General features: G+C 35.4%; 1 protein-coding gene across 1 annotated transcript in view; it reads right to left on the minus strand.

The window, feature by feature from the left end:
- Positions 1 to 2,569: 2,569 nt before the first annotated feature.
- The window catches only part of svp (COUP transcription factor 2), a 60,300-nt gene continuing 38,935 nt past the window's right edge, over positions 2,570 to 23,934 (minus strand). The window contains exon 5 of the mRNA XM_089226311.1: positions 2,570 to 4,197. Within this exon, the coding sequence (XP_089082437.1) occupies positions 3,923 to 4,197 (275 nt within the window). The 3' untranslated portion in view covers positions 2,570 to 3,922. The remainder of the gene's footprint in view (positions 4,198 to 23,934) is intronic.

A 23,934-nucleotide genomic window follows, 5' to 3' on the forward strand; every position in this document is an offset into this window, starting at 1 on the left:
TATCCCGGGCCATCTCATATAGTCTTGTCACCATCACCCCCTAATTTATTTTGGGAGTAAATTGAGACACATCTTTCGCCCTGATGTTTGTGTGAGCACTGAGCTCACTGATATGCATAGTAGGTACCTATTATAGGTATAACCTATATACAACACTATTTTAATGATATAGGCACGACTACTTTAGCCACTTCTTTTTTTCGACCAAATATGATGAACAATTAAAATTGTCTTATTTTCGTCTAAAAATAATTTCATTATTTTTGTTTATTGTTTAACTTTCAATATTTTAGTATAAGCATTGTCTGAAAAAAAGTTTATTGAAGCTATTTTTCATTAACCAGAAAGTTTTAAATTTTTTAAATTAAAATTTTTGCGACCCTTAAATATTTTCGATTACAGCCTGAGTTTACTATTTGGTATTAAATATTTAATTTAATTAATCATAATATTTATTGTGATTCTATTCTGAAACTGCTGATTTAAATACTTTAGTTTTATCTATGTAAGATTTTGAATGGCGTGTGACGGACGGCCTGCAATGGTCAACGAAACAATTTCAAATATCAAATCCATCATAATATGGACCGATGTTTAAAGGGACTATAGGATATGGTAATAATGATTTTCATTTCGATTTAATTTAATTTATCTTAAAGGATTGGTATCAAAATTTTGATTGGTTTTCTGCTGTTTGATTCATTTAAAATAATTGGTTTTCTTCCTTGTCATCTATAATATAATATAGATCCAATATTGTTGTCCCTTTCAATAAAACTAAATTTATTAGACATAATATTTGTCTCGACAGCGGTATGATGGTATTGTATCGATTTATATACGCACAATAATATTGTCAATATTGTAATTTGTATAATCTATACCTATCATAGGTACAGATGGCTAACAATCGTTATTTGAAATCAAAATACAAAATAATAATTACCAATAAAACAATATTGAAACAAAATCCTTTTTTTTTAATATGGCATTCTTTACTATACATTTAAAATAGTAAAATATTTACAACAAATCCACGTGAAAATACACTCGCCTTACAAGTATAATATATTATATTATTATTATTATCATCATCATCATCATCATTACATATAATAAATCATAACATTATGCAAATCAATTATATATTAATTGTACATGAACATATTGCTTAAAGTATTACAATATACTATTATTACAAACGACCAGATTATTTTAATATACCATCTATTTTAGGCTTTACATTTGACGCAAAATCACTAGGTATCGCGGTCGAGTTGTAAAACACGTGCAGACTACGAAATTTTTTGCGAAATTTAACATTTTATATAATATTATATAAAGAATAATAATAAAAATAATAATAATAATAAAAAATTCATAACTAGATATTATATACACAATACTATACACATTTTTAAGATTTCTATATTATCTACACAATCATTGATTATATTGTGGAATATGCATTAAGGCAGAAATGCTGTTTGGACAGCATTGTTCATTCTCTGGTTCCTTTAATACACAGTAATCATTAGGAATATTATTCTTCTACAAATTATATAGTTGTCGCCTATATTATAAATATTATAATAGTTTTATATACGTATATATTAAATACATAGGTATGTTTTTATTACGTGGACAGTACTGTGATACTTCCTGTACGTCTATATATATATATATATATGACTAATCTAGTGATTCGAATAAAACCGGAATTATTATTTATCGTAATCATTATAGAAAAAAATAACACGTATATAAAATAATCTTTTTACTTTTATTGGATTCATCTTTTAATCCATTCGCTTTATTTTAAGTGAAATCATTTAGGTAGTTTATTACCTACACGATTGAATAAGATATTGGTTATATGATGTGTAAAAGTACCTATACACTATGCAAGGTTAGGTTATGTGTATAAATTAGGTATTGCGAACAACTGCACAAATCATACTAGGCTTTCTATTAATTGATTAAAAAAAAACGGATTTGATTTGTAAGTGATTGTGACGACGGCGAGATGTTATATATATTATATACTATGCGAACGTTATTGTAACGCTTATTTTATCATGTTGATGTATTAATATATTTATACGCAACACCTGTACATAATGAACCGACCTGATAATCATATTTGGTCGACAGATACGAAGAAAGGGTGCCTAGGGTGGGGGTTACGGTTGTCGTATTATAATATTATAGTTATCGTCCCTTGCAGTTGCGTTAGTGATGTTTACCCGATGTCATCGTCTTATTATAATAACGCTGTGATTCAGTGATATTTTATTTTTATTTTTTCACATTTCATGTTAATAACAACCAAACAACTAACCGGGTGGGTGCAGATGTATTATTGTTGCATATTATTTAAAAATTATATAAGTATACGTATAGCTAGTATAATATATATAACGTGTTATGATAGCGTTTACAGGAAAACAAAACAGTTATAATAAAAAGTTATACATTTCGATTTCCGAATCGAATATAAATAAAAATTTCTATATCCTATAAGCCTATATGTTTAACGGTAACATAAAAACAAAAATAAAACCAATCATTAATAAGTCATAATATATATTTATACCTGTATAATGGTTATATAGACAAGACAAACTTTAAAATGATTATACTATGAGCTCTTGACGAGGCGTGGCTACATAACCATCACCTTGATCAATTTAACTAGACATGCCACTTAAACATCTAAACGTATTCGAATATCTTGAAAATAAATAAAAGCGTGTAGGTATCTATTTACGTTATATTTTATATAGAAATGACAGAGCACTGCAATGCATGTGCAACGAAAAAACGTACCTACACATTATAATTATGTTTTTACAGCGTGCAGCGTCTGCAGATTAATATTTTATACGTACATAGGTATATATACCATATAAAGATAAAGTAAAAGATAAATGGCGTGTTTAGTTAAAGTAATATTGTAATAATGAAAGTATATGGTTTTAAACGTATTATTATAATTTAATAATAATTATCATACATAAATGCGTAATAATATCGTAATATAAATTAGAAAAAAAGAAAAAAGTCTGCAAAGGGAAACAAAACAATAACCTAAATAATAATATCATAATTTGACTCAAAAACGTTTATTGTTATTATTATTATTATTATTATTATTTATATTACAGTGCTTTTTAGGCATGGTGTTTATTATTTATTTATTTAAATATATTTTTTTGGTTGGTATAATATGTATATAACATTACCCACAAACATTTGTACATGCCATTTGTATATATATAGGTATTTACAGTCGCTGCAAGTTTGTCTATAGTAAAAATAATGGGTAGATAATGGTTATAATGAAATTAAAATTGTTTGATGTACATCGATGGAATTTTTCATCAAGCTCGACCCGATTAAAGAAATGTTTTATACGGCATAAAATCGTAATAAATATTGCAACTCTCCCAGTCGTCTAAGTGGCTTGTAGACTAAAACGCGCTTATAGGGCCTAATTTTTTGGACATTAAAAAAAAAAAAAAAAATAATAATAATAATAATAATAATAAACAATAAAAACAAACAAAATAAAGATACAATAATAATAAAACGCACAGTTAATAATAATAATTATAATATTATAATATACGATCGGTGCAGGTGATACGGCGGCGTTGGTGATGCGGTGGTTTGCTCTCGGCGCGTGGAAAAGGTGACGGCACGTCCAGTACCCGGCGGCGATGGCACGGCGTCCGCGTTGAAATATTCCAACAGCATAATATTATGTGGGCAGACATCGCATCGCGCCCAATACCGATGAATATGTTTACCTCGCGACGCGCGACAACGACCGGCGGAGTGTATAATAATATGTAGACTAAGCGGCGGCGCGGCATCACAACGGGGCTGGCGTGCCCGTCATCTGCCTCCAGACGGAGTGTCACATGGAGTTTATGTACGGCCAGCTGAAGCTGCTGCCGCTAAGCAGCATGTCCCGGATGAGCGTCTCGATGGGCGTCTTGCCCACCAGCCGGACGAAGAAGAGCTGTTCGATGACCTGCGAGCTGACCGTGCGCAGTGACGGCAGCCTGAGCAGCAGCTTGCCGAACCGGATCGGCTGATTCGGGTACTGTGTCCGACAATACTCTTCCAGGGCGCACTGAGATTTTTCCTGTAGCGACTCGATGTGCGCCACGTCCGACAACCCGCACGCGTCTGTAAAACGATAGAAAAAAAAAACAAAATATTATTAGATGATGGTTGCGTTTATAAAGGTGTGACGTATTTCAATTGTTTATTATACATGTAGGTATAGCTGACATTCAGAAGTATTATTATTATCATAATATAATCATCGTAAAAACATTTTTCGTTATATCAAAACTGTGTCATAATATTTCTATAGGAGATCTATATGAAACTCCCGATATTTCATATAACAGGGCGCCCCCCGTACGAATTACCAAGGCATTTTATATACTCCTCCGGGGGGGGGGTATGATATACGTATGATTATGCCAGCTGCAGCACATCATGGAAAAATCTGCAGCGATGTGGATACGACTGGTCTCATCAAAGTCGCCTATATTATAATATACTGCAACAATATAATATTATAACTGCACGCGAGCGCCGCTGATGTTTGTTTGTACGAACACTCGTCCGGACGGTCGTGCCACCCTCGCGGAGTTCGTGACCGCGAGCGCGGTTTTTAATTTTTCGTTCGGCCGTGCTGTTTTGTTTTTTCGGTTTTCGATAACCACGCGCGAGGGATGATTCTTTAATTGGGCCCCGGCGCAGCCCGCATTAGCATACATGAGAGGGATGACGCGCGACTGTAATAATGTACGTCGTATGTGTGTATGCGTACTATACGACTACGGAGCGTTATGATAATATTTGCCCTTTCGACTGGCCCGCCACTCGTCATCCCCGCGGAGTGCAAGTTGCCGCCGCCGGGTCTTAAACGCCAAAAACTCGTGTGCGAGCAAACCCTTCCCCTCGGCAAAAACGCTGTCCCCGAAAACATCGATTTCCGCGTGAAACGTCACGGTCGTCGTCCTCAATAGCGTACAATATTTTAGATAACGTATAGAATAACATAGCTGATTAAAATGCATGAATGAAAAAATTTGGTTTTAATCTCCATCCCGCGCCGTCCGCGGTGGATCCTCTCGATACCTATATTATACTTTTCTATATTCTGTATTTTTTCTCGCAAATTGGCGCCTCTGTAATAATAATATAATATTCCATACGTATACACAACAAAAAAATAGATAAAATAATATTTTTTATAGAAGTGGGTATGTCGTAGTCACTGACTTATACTACTAGTCCAGTCACCGGTGTACGTTGTGTTCGTGTATTATAAAAATTCGATATTATTTTCTGATGTTTATAAAAATGTATTAAAATGTGGAAAACGTTCTGTTGGAAACATACTATTATTATGTTGTCGGAACTGTGTTATTCTAACCTATTATTTTCGTGGAACCGATGGAGTTACGGTATACGGTTCCAAACAAATTATTTTCCGATAAAATAATAGATTCAATCAAATAAGATTCCAAAATAATATTTACCAATGGCTTCAAACAAAGTGAGTATGATTCTGAGTAAATAATTTGGATAAAATATATTACCCATATCGATATAGTTCCAGATAAATACAGTGTATACAGAAATATATTTGACGAATAACACCACGTTCCGACAAATTTTGCTAAGGATCTCCCTTTGATTTTCGATTACACTAACCGCCGCCGACGGTTACCTATGTATTAGGTATGTGAATTAGGTTTATAGGGTACTTTTTGATTTGGTTTTTTTTCCTACCACCTGCAGCTATAGTGCGTATAAAAGTCGTATTCGAAATAATGTGGTTGGAAACTTTCTGTTTTTTTGTGAGCTGTACCTGCTTGGTTCCGTGGTATATTGTTATACTCAGCAGTCAGCTGTAACATCGTCTACCCACACAATATATGATACACCGTTGGTGCTGCAGTTGTGTCTATTGTCGGTCGTCGTATATATAATAGCACCTAATGGATCGTTTGACCTCGGCGGACGACGGCCTGCAGGCGGGCGGTGCATTGCTGCTGCAGCCGAGTGCGGTAATCACACAAATATTTCATATCCATTATGATATTATGTGTTTATGCGCATTATACGACGATTGACGATGACGTAACGCGTAGTTTATTTAAATTAATAACGCGCGCGTGCTGGGCGCGATCTTTTCTTAAATATTATTTTTCCAGTCGATCGCGGCGTCGACGTATACTTCTTTTTCCCTCTCACTGGTCTCGCGTCTTTATAATATAATATGTTACGCGTGCGTCGTCGGGAGTGAATTTTATCTTTTTAAATTGTCACAATACGCGCGTATATATTATTATCTCAAATTATATTATTATAATAATATTATGTTTGTTATGTTCCAGAGAGTGTCTGGCCGTATATAGTCAATAGCAATCGTTCGCGAACCGAGCCCATCAATTAAAGTGGGGCGAAGTAATGAAAACGTTATACTTAACGTAGGTTCGTAGGTACTATATATAATATACGCGAAGAAGACGCTATATCGTGTACGTATACAATTCATTTTTCTCATCATCGTAATATACGGTTTTGTATGTGCCAGAGAAATGAGAATAATATTTTGATTAATATATCATATATAATCGCGTCACGTGGCTTCGCATTTCGTCGATCAAACAACGCCGCCGCCAAGTACAATATTTAAACATTATAAACATATATCATATTATTCTTATCATAAAAGTTATAAAAGTGTGTAGAGGTCGCTTTGCTGGCGCCGCAGTTGACCGCAGACGACGTAAATTACAGCAATTTTCGAACACGCCGCACTACCCCGCGGAACCTCGCTATATAAATAACGATACAATATTGTTGGTCTCATCTAACTGAAAATTCGAGACCGAGTGAATGCGACACAACGGCCATCATGAAACATTATATTTTATGTATTATACGGAAATCGCGGTAACACGAATATTGCAGATAGTAATTGCATTGCGTATATACTAATACACACACACACACACACACATATATATATGTTACTAATGGGGGTTGAAAAAACAGGGTAGTTTCGGGGAAACGGCGGCGAGTGTATATATACCAAAGGCTGCTGTTTTCATCACGAGCTGTCGCGATTAGTTTTTTGTTTCTCTTCCCCTATATCTATATAATATATTATATTATACGCACATTCAATACGTACGCACACGACCCAATCACCCCTCCGCTGACTACCATTGCTGCATAAAAGCCGTGGCGCATATAATATTCGCGGTATCGTGCGGTCAGCCACACCGGCTACACACACAGCTTCTCATCACCCACGACCGATATAATAGTAATAATAATATAATTCACGTCGTCGTCGTTGTTATTATATTTTTAGATATCGTAGATGTATATACGATAACGCAAATGTCGCGCGCCCCAAGTGCACCGAGTTGCACGAAAATCGTTTTTATTAAACGTCAAATCGCGACGACAGAGAGAGAGAGAGAGAGGAAGAGAGAGAAAGAGAGAAAGAGAGCGAGAGAGTTTGAATGTGTGTGCGTGCATGAATGTGTATGTCCCCCTTTTTATTATATTTGGTTTATTTTTTTCGGTTACGGCGATTTTTCACGTCGTGGGGAGATTTCGCGTGGTCGTCAGCCGCAAGATACAATATATATATATATATATATAACATAATGATGAAAACATAAAAACCATCTGGGGAAGAAAGAGCTTTTGATGTATAAAAATATTGTATATAAATAATAATAATAATAGCCACCGTCGTCGGTGTCACGGCAGGGGTAGGTCGAGCTCAGGGTTATTACGAGTGTAACTATATATATAGTCATCGACTTTTCAACTCTTTGTCAATTAGGCCGGTGACGGTGGAACAGACTCGGGGGAATGACGGACAAAAGTTTGGAGACTTTGTATTGTAATACGTATATATATATATATATATATATATATATATATAGATAAGTACAAAAGTCGGCGAGAGCATTTTAAGCTAATTGCGAAATGAGAATAAAAACAATATACACCACGAAAGAGGAAACCTCGGCAATTTCGAGTATTCTATAAATATATACGTACGGTATACCGCGTGAGAAGGGTCGTTGTATATTATGTATATTATTATTGTTATTATTAAAATATAATTCGAAAGGCGCGAAAACCTGCGGCAAAGTTCAAAACTTGGCTGGTCGCGGCGAATATAGTAATTCGCCACGCAAGGTGACGTTGTCGGCGCTTCGCAATCCGCGCGCGGCTAATAACCCGAAATGCGATTTGCATAAACATTAAAACAAAAACTTAGCCCAGGGAGATTTTTTTCGGAATTGAATTATTCAATCGACGCCACCGTCGTCGCACACAACAGCATAATAGTAGCGCTGAAGTATATACGCTTATATTATAATATACATATATTAACTAAAAAAAAACTAAAACAAACACATCTATAGCCGACATTTCGAAATAATTGGTATCAAACTGTATTACAAAATATCATCTTATACCTATAACATACCTCCCAATTAATAAATTTAAAAAAAAAAAACATTTTACGGTGGCTATTGGATTTTCCTTACGAATTAACTTTATAATACCTATAACATCATTGTTCTCATTTCAATCGTACAACTATATATATATATATTATATAAGCTAACTCAAATTGTAAACATTTTAGATCATATCATATACGCTATTATTTCTTTTTGTAACTTCTTTATTATAAGTATTTGTTATTTATATGTAGTTATATTTTTGAACTCTTTGGACCTCAGTATTTATATGTATATGGAATTAAATAAATAAATAAAAATAAATATATATATACATAGTCGGGAATAAGCCACGGCTGCAGTGTATACATACAGAATTTATCTCGTGGTCGACCATTGCCGTTTCGGTTGCCAGAAGACGTTCTCGGCTGCAGCATGTACAACACACCGTCAGCACTTGGCAACGAGCCCTGTTTATATACACGGCCGGCCGTATGTGTAATAATACGCGATACGGGATTTCGCCCACACCGGCCCGGAGCTTACACGGCTAAGGCGTGGTGTGTTCGTCCGAGGGCGAGTCCCTCTTTTCTCCGCGGCATCCACCGCCTCGCTACACACCGGCCAACGATTTGTTCTGTATATTATACGTATATACAAGCTAACCCTGCCGTACCACCTACAACTTACTGTAGCACACGTGTATATAAAGCTCATTTGTGGCGCACGTAAGGTTTCCGCCGAGACGATCGCCACATCAGCTTTATAATAATATTATGTAGGTATATATATAATATATTTATATGTTTAACATACACAGAGCTGTATGTGTACAATAATTGACATTTATGTGTGTATTTATAATATTAGACGCATGCAGGATAATATTATGATGTATATAGTGGCGTATTTTGACGTTTTTTTTCCGGAGAGACAGTCCGTGTGTCCGGAATCGTCGTGTTAAAAAATTGTTTAGTTATCTCGATGAAAATGTATAACAGTTGAGAAAATCAATAAATCAAAATTAAGTATAACATGAAAAAATTACAAGTCAGTATAAGATTTTATATCGAATATTACTGTCATATGGTTTAATATAATGAAGCCATTTAAATCTAATTATTAAATCGAGGAATATTCATGTGTATATTTATTTTGTATTTTGTATTTTGTATTTTGTATACGAGTACATACACAGAGTGAATAAATCAATAACATAACTTATTGACTATATAGTTGTATATATGTATAAACATGACTAATTTAAGATAATATTTGTAAAAATAACTGGAAAAGATCTTAGTATTGTTAAAATAATTGATTTTCTTTAAATAGTTTGAAAAATTAACTTTTTTAACAAGGCCCGCTTTTGCTAATAATATATGCGTGGGAGTAGTATATAGGTACTTCTTAAAAGTACCTATATATATATACTAGGCACATTCGATCGCTGCATTTTTCAAACTCATCGGTTATACGCTCGGTGGCGATAATCATATTATATATTATTATAATATGTATTAAAATATAATTGTTTATTTTAAAGTTTGCTGAGTGTAGGCAGTTGTTTTGTTCGGTTGAACGATTTTTGAGGACCACTTAAAATATTTAACTACCTAATTGAATCGTTTTGTTTTTCCGTACACAGATCGAAATCTTGATTGCATCATGACTACAGATTATTGCCATAATTGAACAACGCCATTTTTATCGATTATTTTGAAAAACACGTGATCTAATTTTTGTCGCTGTTGTGAATCGTATTAGGTAGGTATTAGGAGGACACCCATATTAGAACAACATGCGTCGCAAGTTGACGCTGGAGCAGGAAACGACCGGAACCAATTCCACATATATGACGACGATTAAATTATTATTATTATAATCGTATACATTTAAAAAATAATAATATTAATAATAATGATAAATTATAGGTACCGTAAAAGTTTTCATGGATACGCAATAAAAAACAATTTACAACGAGATTCGTGCATTCAGATTAACGATGATTAATTTTAGCATTAAAAACCAGTATAGCTAATAGTAGTTTTTTAATGGCGATTGAATGATGGACGTGAATCAATGTGGAGACGCACAGCACGCAGCGAAATACGCTCGTAAAATGATTACGGAAATTGTTTTCGTTATTACTTTTTTATCGTCATTTTCCTTTCCCTTGGTTAATTGTTTTGTTTTTTATTTTATATACATATATATATGTAATAGGGCCCACTTAAAAAACGAGTTTCGGCGCAAATACGATCCGTGCACTGGTGCAGTGGTAGGGTTCCATTTGCGCATTTTTGTGGTTTTTTTTATTAGTATTCATCAAGATAAGCAGGTCGGTTAATTGGTAAATACGATTGTGGTATATTAGAGTTGTACATTAGGTCCGTTGTATTTATTGTCGAGTATTAAAATTAAACAGCCTTTTTTTACCATAATGATTATTCTCACTTGTTAAATATACTACATAGCGTTCGGGGGGTGTTCTTTATTATTATTATTATTCAATTCAGCCCGCATTCTGCCGAAAGTACTTATAATAATATGGTGCGCGAGGTGCAGCAACGCCATCACAGTGTATGTGCGATTGTGTGTCAGAGGTCGATCCACCGATTACGAACCCATATAATATTATATACATACCATGCGCGAAAGGGTTGATACATATGGGCTGTGTGACCGAGTCAATTGGTTGTGGTTAATTGAATTCAAATTCCGAGTTAAGTACATATCGACCTCGATCTCCCCGCTTTTTTTTAAATATCGTCTTCTGTTATTCAATTCAATTCAATAATAATAATAGTATGCACGACAACCATCACGTATTAAATTTTTTTGTTTTTCAATTATCTTCGAATTAACATTAATTTCGTGTGTACACGATCTGCAGGGGATGCACACGTTCAACAAACACAATATTATATTAATGAACATGGCGTTCAATTTGTTTTATTTGGATCATCCGCGAGTATGTAAGACATAATGTATATTATACAAGTCCGCGCCAATAATACGCGTAATAATTTCTATAAATATAAAGGAGAAACGCGTTTGGTTTAGCTATATATACTGCAGCTGTATTAAAATCTCCTGCATTACGTCGCATTCTCAATATTATAGGTATATGCATACATTAATATACTTAGGACGTGTACACAATCTTTCTCGCGCGAGTACCTATGTATAACCTATATATGTATATATTGAGATACTCGTACGAATCTTGAATATTGCGCTAAAATTATAATGACGTGCTTTGTTATTATTCCTGCAGTCATCTCGCGGCGTTTATATGATTGATACGTTTAGCCGTCCCGAATCAGGCGAGAAAAAAAGCGCAAAGGGATTATTATTATTATTTTTTACGACGTACCAACGACCCGTGTAATTCGAGAAATTTCAATTTCGGCCAACTGTCGGCTAATCGTCAGCGTCCACCCTCCGCCGCCGGCCGTGGCGCATACCACCCCTCTGTTTACGAACAATCTGGTCCACTATAAAACACACTTTGACCCTTCAGGAGGTTTTGTCACGGTTTCTCGGATTACAACGAAAACCTTTTCGGTCACGTTCCGTACGAGCCACGTAATAAATATTAAAACAAAAATTCTATACGGCCCGCCCTTATACATAATATATAGGTACGTCAGTACGTGTATAAATATTATGTGCAGAATAATTTTCGAAAACAATGTCGTAAAATTTGGTGTCGATATGAAACGAATCGCGGGTGTGCTGTTTTCCGGCTTACCTATTATAATATATATACATATATATTGTGTTGAGTTTGACCACCATTTAAAAGTTTTTAATATTGTGTAGCCAAACACATCGCTACCACCATGAACAATTTATATAAAAATTAAAAAAACAAAAAAATTCACGGAAACATATTTACGTCAAGGTATTGTTAAATAGCTAAAATTCGTGGTTTTAATCAAAACGGCAGTTTAAGTCGTATAAACACCGCGTACCTCTATATTTTACATAATTGCTGCATATAATATTACTATTTTTATAATAAGATTTAAAATTCACGTACATGTATTTCAATGTGGTTTGAATTTCAGTTTTTTTCCTATAACTTTTGAGTTTCTCAAGGAAGAAAAAAGTAGGTTATACACTTCACGGTCATTGCGGCGAACCCTATGATGGGCGCAACGGAACGTCAAACCGCATTCGGAATACGTGAATACGTCTTACAATAACCTGCGATGACCAAAAGAATAGCCGCGGTTTCGTCAAACTTAATGATCGGTATGCGTTGTTATTATTATTATTACTATTATATTTTTGAGACAATAAGTCACAGCACATTGTTCGTCCATGCGCGAATCGACTATACTGCAATATTATTAACCAGATAACACGTATGCGTTTGCAATTCATATTGTCCTTTTTTTCACTTTATTCTTCCAACTAAATCTCGACTTGCTCCCTTTCTCCGGCTATATTCGCGCGGGCACATTATGCGTTCGAAACATACAGATATATTATACATTTATACCTTTACTTGCGGGGTTACACGCGATGATATATGCAGCGCTGCAGTTCTAAATGCCATGGTTAAAATGTTCGATGTTATTCTAACTGTATATTATATACGACGAAGTCTGTACCCATAATATTATACGTAAAACGACATTGTTGTCCACAAGTGGTTTTATGAAATGTTGTTTGTGATATATCATGATACAATATAATATACTGGTATATCTACGACCAAGTTGTTCGCATCTATAATAAACATTGCAATGATTGAATGATATCATTATGGTATCGTCCTGTGCCCTACACGCATTCGATTGGTACATTAAATATTATAAAATTAAAATAATATAATATATATATATATATATATACATATAAGGCGCCGCAAAGTCTGTAGTTTCCGCGAGCACCAACAATTCGGTGATAATACTTCAATAATAATTTTTCAGAACATTGTCTACCTATATTGCAAAGCTTGTGTAGGTAGTATAGGCACCTAAATATATACGAAATATTAATAGCATATATAATATATATATTGCAGTGTACCCATTATACGTCGACCGAGGTATAGAGAAATTTGCTATAACATAATGACGTGTTGTCTGCCATAATATTTTTTAGTAGCCATATACTTAATATTAATATTATTATTATTTCCACACATGTCATATTATATACGTCTAAGATAGTATATAATATATTTAATATACGCACGCATTTACCTATATAATATTGACAATGAGTTAGTGGGTGGTCAGACCGCAATATTATTCGGCCAATTATACATATATCGTATATATATATATATATATATGTATATACATATGATATATCCCAGCCAGTGAAACGGCATTGCCCAATTTCGGATTACGAATTTACGAGCATTGTCGTAAAAGTCGAACACGTGAATAACTATATATATGTACCAAATAATATAGTATACACGTGTATAATAATACTTGCGTGTATGTGATATAATGATAAAGGTAACACACATGAATACATGATGGTGAGCCCACCACGAGTGTGGTATACATACTGCGGCAATATAACCGTTTGTGAAGGGGTTTAAACAAAGCCAATTTCGCTTCGTATTAAAAACTGGCCACGAATATATATTGTGTAGCGCAATAAATATATTGTTTGACATCGGAATTGACATGGTACAAAATAAAGTGTATATAAAATATTATATATAAGTACGTACCATGATGTATATATATATATTATATATATCTAATGCGTAAATAAAAGTCTAGATTACTATATTATGTATATATATATATATATATACGAATATACGTGTAAGACGTTCAGCGGTGTTTTCGGCTAACAATATACATTATATAATAATGTGTAATATTCTACAGCGTACCTGCGATAATATAATAATAATATTTCTAGTCCGAAAACACGCAAAATGACGTTCCAGAACAAATTGGATGTCTATAATAAATAATATAGTACATACCATTTATTTCCATAGTTATTTGTAGTCAAACAACCACTTACAAAATATAATATGTATAGGATATTAGGATTCGTAAAAACTTACAGTTATTCATACGACAGACAATATTTTGTCCATGTTCTGTACTGGCAGTCAGTTATGACATATTATATAATATATGTATGATATATTATTATTTATTATCAATACGACTTTGTCGTACGTGATGTTTTTGAGAACAGAACCAATCATTTATTTTTCGGGAATGCATTACAGGAATATAATAATATAATATATACATATATATTTTTAATGTAAATTAATATTAAACCAGTTAACTATTGACAAAAACAATTTGTCTGCCTATAGAAATTTATGAATTAATATTAAATATTATGATATTATAAATAATATTTTAATGGTTTTCGAATTATTTCTACAGTGAGGTACATAATAAGTACGTAACTGGTACCAGTGGTATCTATATTACAGGTACAACACAATATGTTACAGCAGCTGAAATCTATAGATTGATTATATAATATTAATAGTTATAGCACATGAGGTCAGCTACAATTTTTCCAAACATTTATTCGTAGGTATACCAGCCATTGTTAAATCAGTTGCGTACTATCTTTTTTCAAAATATGTATGTTATAATATTATAAAGATGACGTGTGTTTTGTACAGCCGCGCGTAATTATTATGGCGACTGGCGATTCGAATCCATTTTCGGCATGCGTAGTCATCATATAATGTGAGAACGCGCACTATAACTACAGCAGGCCTCAATATAGACAAAATAATACAAATCGCCTGTTGAATCAGAAACGATATTATTACGATATCGGCGGCGCAGCGTCCAGTTTAGAGTGTTTACACCCGACCATAGCGCAGAACACTATGCCTATATTAATAATATATAGTAGATAGAGCAAAACAAATTACAACAAATAAATATAAATAAAAAAATCTTACTACTTATAATATGTATTTTGTTTTCGTAAACAGGTGCTGTAAATAATAACAATAATTTTTTTACTGCAGATGCTGCAGTCATCATCGAAGCTTCCTGTGCCACTGCATATAAAGTAATTTGTGAATCGGTACCTACCTATATAATATGAAGGGCCGGGGATGTTGAAAATTCGGAATTCTCGCGAACGGCTTTGTACAATATAATATTATTCACTTCTGCCACCGAAGAGGTATTATTGATAATAATAATAATAATAATATGAACGTATAAACGCGAAAAACTTTAACAGATAAACGGCATCGCGCGTTATTTACACACTATTGAACGCGTCGAGACGTCGTTTTAACACATTATGCGCGCGCCCATTGTACTCGCGCACCCGGCGACGTGATATCGCGTATTATATACACGATAATAACAATAATAATAATAATATTATGTTTGTAATGTTTGTATACGGAGAAGAGGAAGAAGAAGAAGAAGAAAAAGACGACCGGCAGCAGCAGCAGATGATGATCGTCGTCGCAAGTCCTTTTCCTCTGCACATAATAATAATAATAACGACGGTGACTATATATCTACTATGTTTGCACACAAAACGACGTGTGCGCGTGTTTACACGCGTATTATAATATATTATTATTATTGTAATATACCGCTACCGATGCCGTTTGTCGCGAGCGTCAGTGTGTGTGTGTAGGTGTGATTATATTCGTTTGTACCTATATAATATAATGTGATATATTACAACAATATTATGCGAGTGCAGTGTGTGTGACTCCTCTCGACGGCGCGGGCCACAATGACTCGTTGATGATGCGCTCACTGATCCGTGTGTGTAAACAGTCTTATATACATCGTGGGGTGGATATTATATATTATGTATATTATATGATGTGATGCTGTGAGCGTATATTTACGACAATGGCTTGAAATACGTTTTACCCGGCCATAATAATACGACGAATGGGTAGGTAACTAGGTACTCATTCGTAAACTCAGGTCGTCGATTATCGGAATTGCTACAGTAGTAGTAGCAGTAGTGGTGGTGGTGGTGGTGTAGTACCTTTAGCGCGTATATTGACATTTAGCATTGTAATGTTATTTGTGTTATTTGTGTACACACGATAACGACTCGACGACGACGCTGTGATTTATCGGGACCCGTGAAACATAACATAATATAGAATAACAACGCGAAATCCCTCCTCCGAGACGCTTCTCAAAACGAGTGAGGCCAAAGGAAAAAAAATCGAATCGCTATATAAATAATATCATATACAAATGTACAATTGTACCTCCTAATGGCATGGTCGGAACGATAATCGGTTATTACGCGGGGTTCTTTCGAGGTGGATTTTTTTTCTGCACGACCGTCGTCTTCGACTGCATCGCGACGGTGACCAATCGCGCGTACAACTTACTAATGACTACTACAGCATCACTACCTCCAGAGTTAGAATAATTTGAATTTTCGGCATGCGTTTTACTATCATATATTATATTATACGCTATTGTTATTATGATTTCAATGCGCTAGTGACCGATTTACATAATATATAACGACTATAGATACGATCGTGCCGAGAGGACACGATTGATAGCGATCTATCGCGCCACTTATAACACGCGCGTATTGGTTTACACATTTTTTGTCTGAGTAATTAAATCGTACACGTCTATTATAATAGTTGTAAAACGAACGGTAAGGTGTCTGATGTAATACCTATATACACTAAATTATGCAGTGTACCCAGTAGCCGTGTATTTATACACAGTACTATTATATACACACATAATAATATTATAGACGATGGCCCGCGGAAAATAATATTATTTATAGGAAACAAAAATAAAACGACTTAAATTTATACCGCCTTGCGAGATAAAACCACGACCCATATATCCCTTAATAATGTATTTATTCAAATTATTCTGATTTTTAGGAATTTATATGTATATTCTTAAAGTTAATGTTTTCAAAATATGATCAGATTTTCATAGAATTTAAGTTGTGTTCTGTAGTGGTACATATTTTTATATATTTTTTTTTTAACGAAACCCACTTTTTTGCTGTAATTTACACATCACATGTTTTTAATATTTTGATGCGTTTAAATCAATGTTTAAACTAGTACCTACCTATATATACCTAATTGATTGGTTACGTATTTAACTTAATGTGCTATAATGATTAGACTATTCATCCTTTGTAATATAGTTTTACATAAAATATAAAATATTTGTATTGTTTGTTGCTTTTATAAAATGTAAGATTTTGAGCTAATATAATAATATAACTGATTTATATTTAAAAAATTAACCATAACTTTGAGATGACTATAGCGCCTTTATATATTTAACCTATTATTATTATTATTATTATTATGATAACTGTTAATCAGAAAGTTGTAAAGTGCAGCTCGATCAATTTTTGACTATTTTAAGTAGGTATTAGCATGTTCATAAAAATATTTGCATTATTCAATTATTCCAATAAAATAAAAAGTGATTTTCATTTATAAAAGTTTGTAGGACCAAAGGATAGGTTTTTAAACGGAACCTACAGCAAATCTAATTAATTTAAAAATGAAAACATAACGATTAAATTTGAATGAATTTAATAAATTAAATATGCATTTGGCGGTGACATGGTTGGTGAATCACCCAACGTATATAATATAACGTGCCGTACACCCATCGAATAGAAACCATTAAAATACTTTAAAGATATGTATTACGTGCTCGTAATTTTGGCTTTCTTTGCGTCCTAAAAAACACAAACCGCCTAGTCATACAGTCTCCTTTTCTTCGCCGCCGCGACTCACCTAACCCGTGCGCCAGGCATTATATATTATTATTATACTCATATATAGTCATATACCAGTTTTCCACGACGAAATATTAATATTATTATACGTTTTACGTTTTTACGAGCGCTTGCACGATACTTTTCGGCATATATAGCTTTTGGCGAGACGGGATGCGCCGCTGGCACATTTAATTTGTTTCTTTCTGTGGCCAATAAAATATTATTAAATTTAACGCGCGAAGAGAGTGTTAAGGTTCGTACTTTGCCGGACCCGCGACGACGTCTTACCTATAATATAATATAACTTACTACACACACATTCGATATACGTAGTGTATAAGTATGATATATAGTAGTAATATACACCAACGAGCGTTTCCCCCGCGAATCGTTTCCACGTAGAACATGCTTAAACGTTCCATTATTTTGTAATACGAGTGTTATAAACTCTCTCACACACACACATACACACACAGAGCGTATAGCAACTGGTTCCGAGAGGAATCGTGACCGATACAGCGCGAGAGATTTACACGGGCGGCCGAATATTTATATTGTGCTTGTTGCCGCCGCTGTCCAACAACAGCTGGTGCACAATAATAATAATATAGGTACTCGTGTATATATTGCATATATACGCAATAATAATGCAGCGTATGCATTTTCACTCGGCGGGATGGCAATTTTTATTTTTAACGACAGAATAACTATATAGTGAGAAAGAACTTAAAAACGAAAAAACACTGTCATCGTCGTCGTCGTCGCAGAGAATATGCGTGGCGTATAATAATATAATATTATATATTCCTCCGTTTACATATATATGTATATATTATTATAATAATACACCGCCGAGCTGTTATGAAAACTGGCTTTTGTGTTATGACCATGTTAAGTGTCGGACCGGAAGGAAACGCGCACCACAGGAAGAGATGAGGGGCTCCCGAGAGATGACCGCATCCTTTAGTGTAAGGGGATCGTTATCGGCCGCACTATACGCGCGTATACGACGGTGAGGGTCGCGCGCGTTTATCTGGTCCGAGAAGGGTTCGCGCCGGAGAAAAGGTCTTATCTCTCTTGTGTACTGCGGCACCCTCGTTTTACGATTCCGCAAAGAATTTCACTGGTTTTATTCAAATGGCCTAAATGCCCGCTGCTCGTTTCGGAGGGGTTACAGGACACGGGGTCGTCGAGATTTCTAAGCGGCAGCCTCGATGGTCTCGGAACAAAGTGTCTATATTATAATATACGCATATTACGCAAGCACGCGGACTGCGTATTCCGTGCGAGAGTTCGAATTAAGATTTTTGACGGCTCGATATGAGATAAAAATATTAATTATTGTACTTTTGTTTATGTTATAAACGACTAAGATAGGCATTAGGTATTTTCTTATCGAGGCCCTCAAAAAATCTTAAATCTTTTGCCCTGTGACCATGATCCCCTCTTGCCCCACTCCTCGGGCGCTTGATGTCGTGATTGACAGCATATACATAATACGATGCATTACAAATGAAAACAAAACCTAGGTATAAATAGGCTATAAAATAGGAATAATATAGTCCACAAACTTCTATCTACTAGTAGAGGCGCCAATAAGGTGTAATTAACGGCATAGCCTTCCTTCCAAAGCGAAGCAAAATGAATAAAAAGGAATAAGTAGGTAATATTTGAAATCTGTATAATACATTATTATGAACTGCAGTTGATTGACGACGTGCGCTAGTGATGATGGTGTTATATATATTATTATATTTAATATTTTTGTACTCGATTATTAAAATAGTAATACGACGATGATGTGATAATATCATAATCTTATTTCGACGAACGGTTTCGACTCGCGTTTTACTCGAAAATTGTCAGCTGCACGTCACGCGTCGTATATTGTAGGTACGCGTGTAAGTATATACAGCTATATAGTCTGCGGGACATGCGCCAAAGACGGACGAACAAGTCGAGTTCGTTATACGGCCGTCGGAGTGCGGTTTTCGATACAACATATTATAGCGGCGGTCGTGAATGGACCGAACACAAAAAAAAAATTACCACTAGGCACAGTGATTTAAAAAATAAAATAAAAATATATGTAGGTATAGAAAAGAAACGGTAGATTATTGACCATGTCGTGTTATTATTATAAGACGTGTGTACGTGATCCGAACGTCGGCGGCGGGGGCGTATAGGTATATACTGATGCGCGGGGAAACGAGCGCGTCCCCTCCGCACCAGTGTGACTTTCATTTCGACGTCATCGTCGCCGCAGGCGTAGCCTTCGTCCGTCCGTCGCTCGCGCGCGCCGCGCTGACCGGTCTAATCGCACGTGATTAATCTCGACCTGACCCGTACGACAGCGGCGGCGGCGGTTTATGTTAATTACTCTCGGATCGCGGGCGCAAAAAAAAAAAATGACTATCAAAATATCGACGATTTTACAGTCGCCTACTACGCCCACGCTTTCGCCGGACGAGCGCGCGCGCGTGTAAACTGAGTAGTCGGTCCGGTATCTAATATAGTGCATAATAATATTATGATATTGTACAACCGATCCGGTTTCCGCGGCCATTATAAAATTGTTTTAATGATACACACATAATATTATAACACGTCGCGTCGCGTCCGAAATAACAAAATGTACATTTATCGTCTATATAGACCGTAGCACGACACGTGTGTAAACACGATCGCCGGACGCCGATTTAGTCATCAATCTGTTTGTTACAAGGTAATTACACTCACGACGACGACGACGCGTCGGACGCAATGCGATACGACTACGAATGCACACGACATCGACGATAACCGAACGTATATACCAATAATATAACAACAACAACGATGACAATGATAATAAAAATAATAATATTATTGTTATGTCGAGTCGTCGGCGGCGGCGCGACCATGTCCGATCCGGCGTGTCCGCCCGACCGGGTCCCGCGACCGCGCGCCGGCGGACGGCGGTTGACGATGAGGAGCTGCTGGCGACCGCGCGCCGTTGTTAACGCGCCCGCGATTCGTTCGCCGCCGGCCTTACCGGCCATCACCGTGACGCCGACACGTCCAAACAATTTGACCACATCGTGAGAACCCGATTCGTTGTTTTTTTTTTTTTTTTTTTTTTTTTTTTTATCGGACCTGAGCGGAATAACAATAATAATAATAATGATGATAATACATCTTTCTTTTTACATAGGTGTAGTACCTAGGTAATAGGTATTATATACGTTTTCCCGACACGGACGCACACGTGACCCTTTTTACGTGTACACGCTTGTATACGGAGTGATACAATAGTATTTACAGTCACTCTCGTCATTTCAGAAAACATGAACGGTTTTGAAAATAATTCTTTTACGTGGTCTTAAGCTGTTGAAAAGCAACAATTTTGGAAAAATTAATACATTTATCTCTACTTTTACTATAAAAAAAAGTTCTATTCAATGACGACATTCATATTTTTTAATTTTATATCCTTAAACAGAACACTTTATAAGTACTATTGGGTGTATAAAGATCGAATTTGTCAGTAGTTTATGAGTTAAATATACCTAATATTCAATTTTTGCAATAATAATCAACTACCTACTATTTAGAAATTATAGGTTTTATAGTTAATGAAATTCTCCAAACAATATTGTGTTTTAGACGAGAGACTAAAAAAACGAATGTCGTCATTAAATTATAAAAAACAGTAAAAATACAGACTTTTTTCCAAAAGTGACGACTCAACCTTATGTAAAAGAAACGTTTTCATAAAACTTAAGATTTTTTGTTGAAATAATCATTGCCTTACGTTCAATAATGGATCGTCCTGTATATTATGCGTATTATAAATGTATAAGTTATTTGCAGCCCCGAGGACGACATACACACACACACACACACACACACACACAGTCGTTACCTATACACACGACGCTTGTTCCTCATGACGTGCTATCCTGTCGTCCGCCGACCGCTGCAGCGGACGACAAAAAAAAAATAATAATAATATATTATAGTGTAGTCGTCGCCGAGCAGCATTGTTTGCGTCCCGTATATACGATCCGCCGCCGGCGTCGGTCGTCGTGGGCGTGTGAAATCATTATATTTTCTTCCGTGAAATCGCACATTTCTTCTATCCAATATACACGACTCGTATTATAGACACACATAGGCACATTATACTGCGATGATGATGTGAGATCGTGCGTGCGTCTCACCCGCGCGAAAGGAATGCCGTGCCGACCGCGAGAATATTTTTTTACATAGACCTGATGCTGGAGACGACGATGCCGAAGATATTTCCGGGGGGGGGGGGGCGTTTTCGCCGACGACACCCGAAACTGTTTCCGGCCGACGGTTCGGGGAAACTCGCGCGTTAACGTCCATTGATATTGTGATTTTTTGCGGCGACCTCCCTTCAACGTATACAAGTGTTGTATATCAATTAACCTCGATCGCCACCGCTGCGGAATGCACAACCGAAACACGCATCGTTCGACATTATGAGGTTTTTTTTCCCTACTGCTGAAGGATGAGATACGATTTCATATCATAAGAAAAGCTAGCGACTGTCGAACAGAGAATATAATAATAATATTGTATACAGCGTGTTTCAATCGCGAACCGTATAATAATAATAATAATAATAATAATAATACCTAATAATAAGTATTTAATGAGCGTAGCTCTAGCACGGTCTCGGTGAAAGGAATCCGTTTTTTTTCCCTATCGTCTTTTGCCCGGTGTTTATTATACAAGTACTTATAAATATATATATATATATATATATATAAATATTTATATTATATAGTACATATACACTGCAGACTGTCGGCTGCGACGTCGAACCACCAATTAGAAAAAAAGTCAATATTAACACATTTTCTCGTAAATCGGTTAGATTCGAACGACCTGACCGTAAATAATCTGACGGGATAATAGCCGCTCTTGATCACACTTGGTTGATCACGAGAGACTTACACAAATAACTAATTTATAAAACGATGATTTTTTTTTTTTTATTATTATTGTTATTAACAGATCCCGAACAACTGGAGCTATACGATACATACATTCTTGTCGGAAGTAAAAATGATCTCATTAACCAATTAACTGGAATTATATTTTCGCTTCACCGAAGTTTATTGCAGATAGACTGTACCGTACAGGCAATGTATGTGTGATACCGTGGTCAAGGTGAACCTACCTACATTTTCGGTGAGTATTTCTCTAGTATACAATTTATTTTATATTACATTATTCGTGTGGTCGAGATGGCATCCAATTTGAAGCATACCTATATATTCCTCTCTATTCTGTTTTACACAGGCGCGCGTTCATTATATTGTATTAATTAAAAATAAAATAAAAAGCAGCTACTCGTCGTTACGGTTCTAGCTACGTCGTTACGGTAAATTATTGTTATAAACACCAAAACTAGAAAAAATTATAAATATCTCGTTATGGGCGCGTGCGCAGGGGTCACCCGTCGGCCGTCGTACCAGCAGCACACAAGCTCTCCGCCACGTCCGAAGACTAGTTGGCGTCGCGCAAACGGAACGTGTCGGTAATCGCTGTTTTTTAAGGGTCGTAACAGCCCCTAAAAAATTAAAAACCGTTTTTGGCGGGAGGGTGCAGTTGTAATTAACACGCGTCATACCGGAATAAATTCAAATAG

This window comes from Diuraphis noxia, unplaced genomic scaffold (genome assembly GCF_037042655.1).
Source record: "Diuraphis noxia isolate RWA-SAM2 unplaced genomic scaffold, SU_Dnox_SAM2 contig0004, whole genome shotgun sequence".
Lineage (NCBI taxonomy): Eukaryota > Metazoa > Arthropoda > Insecta > Hemiptera > Aphididae > Diuraphis > Diuraphis noxia.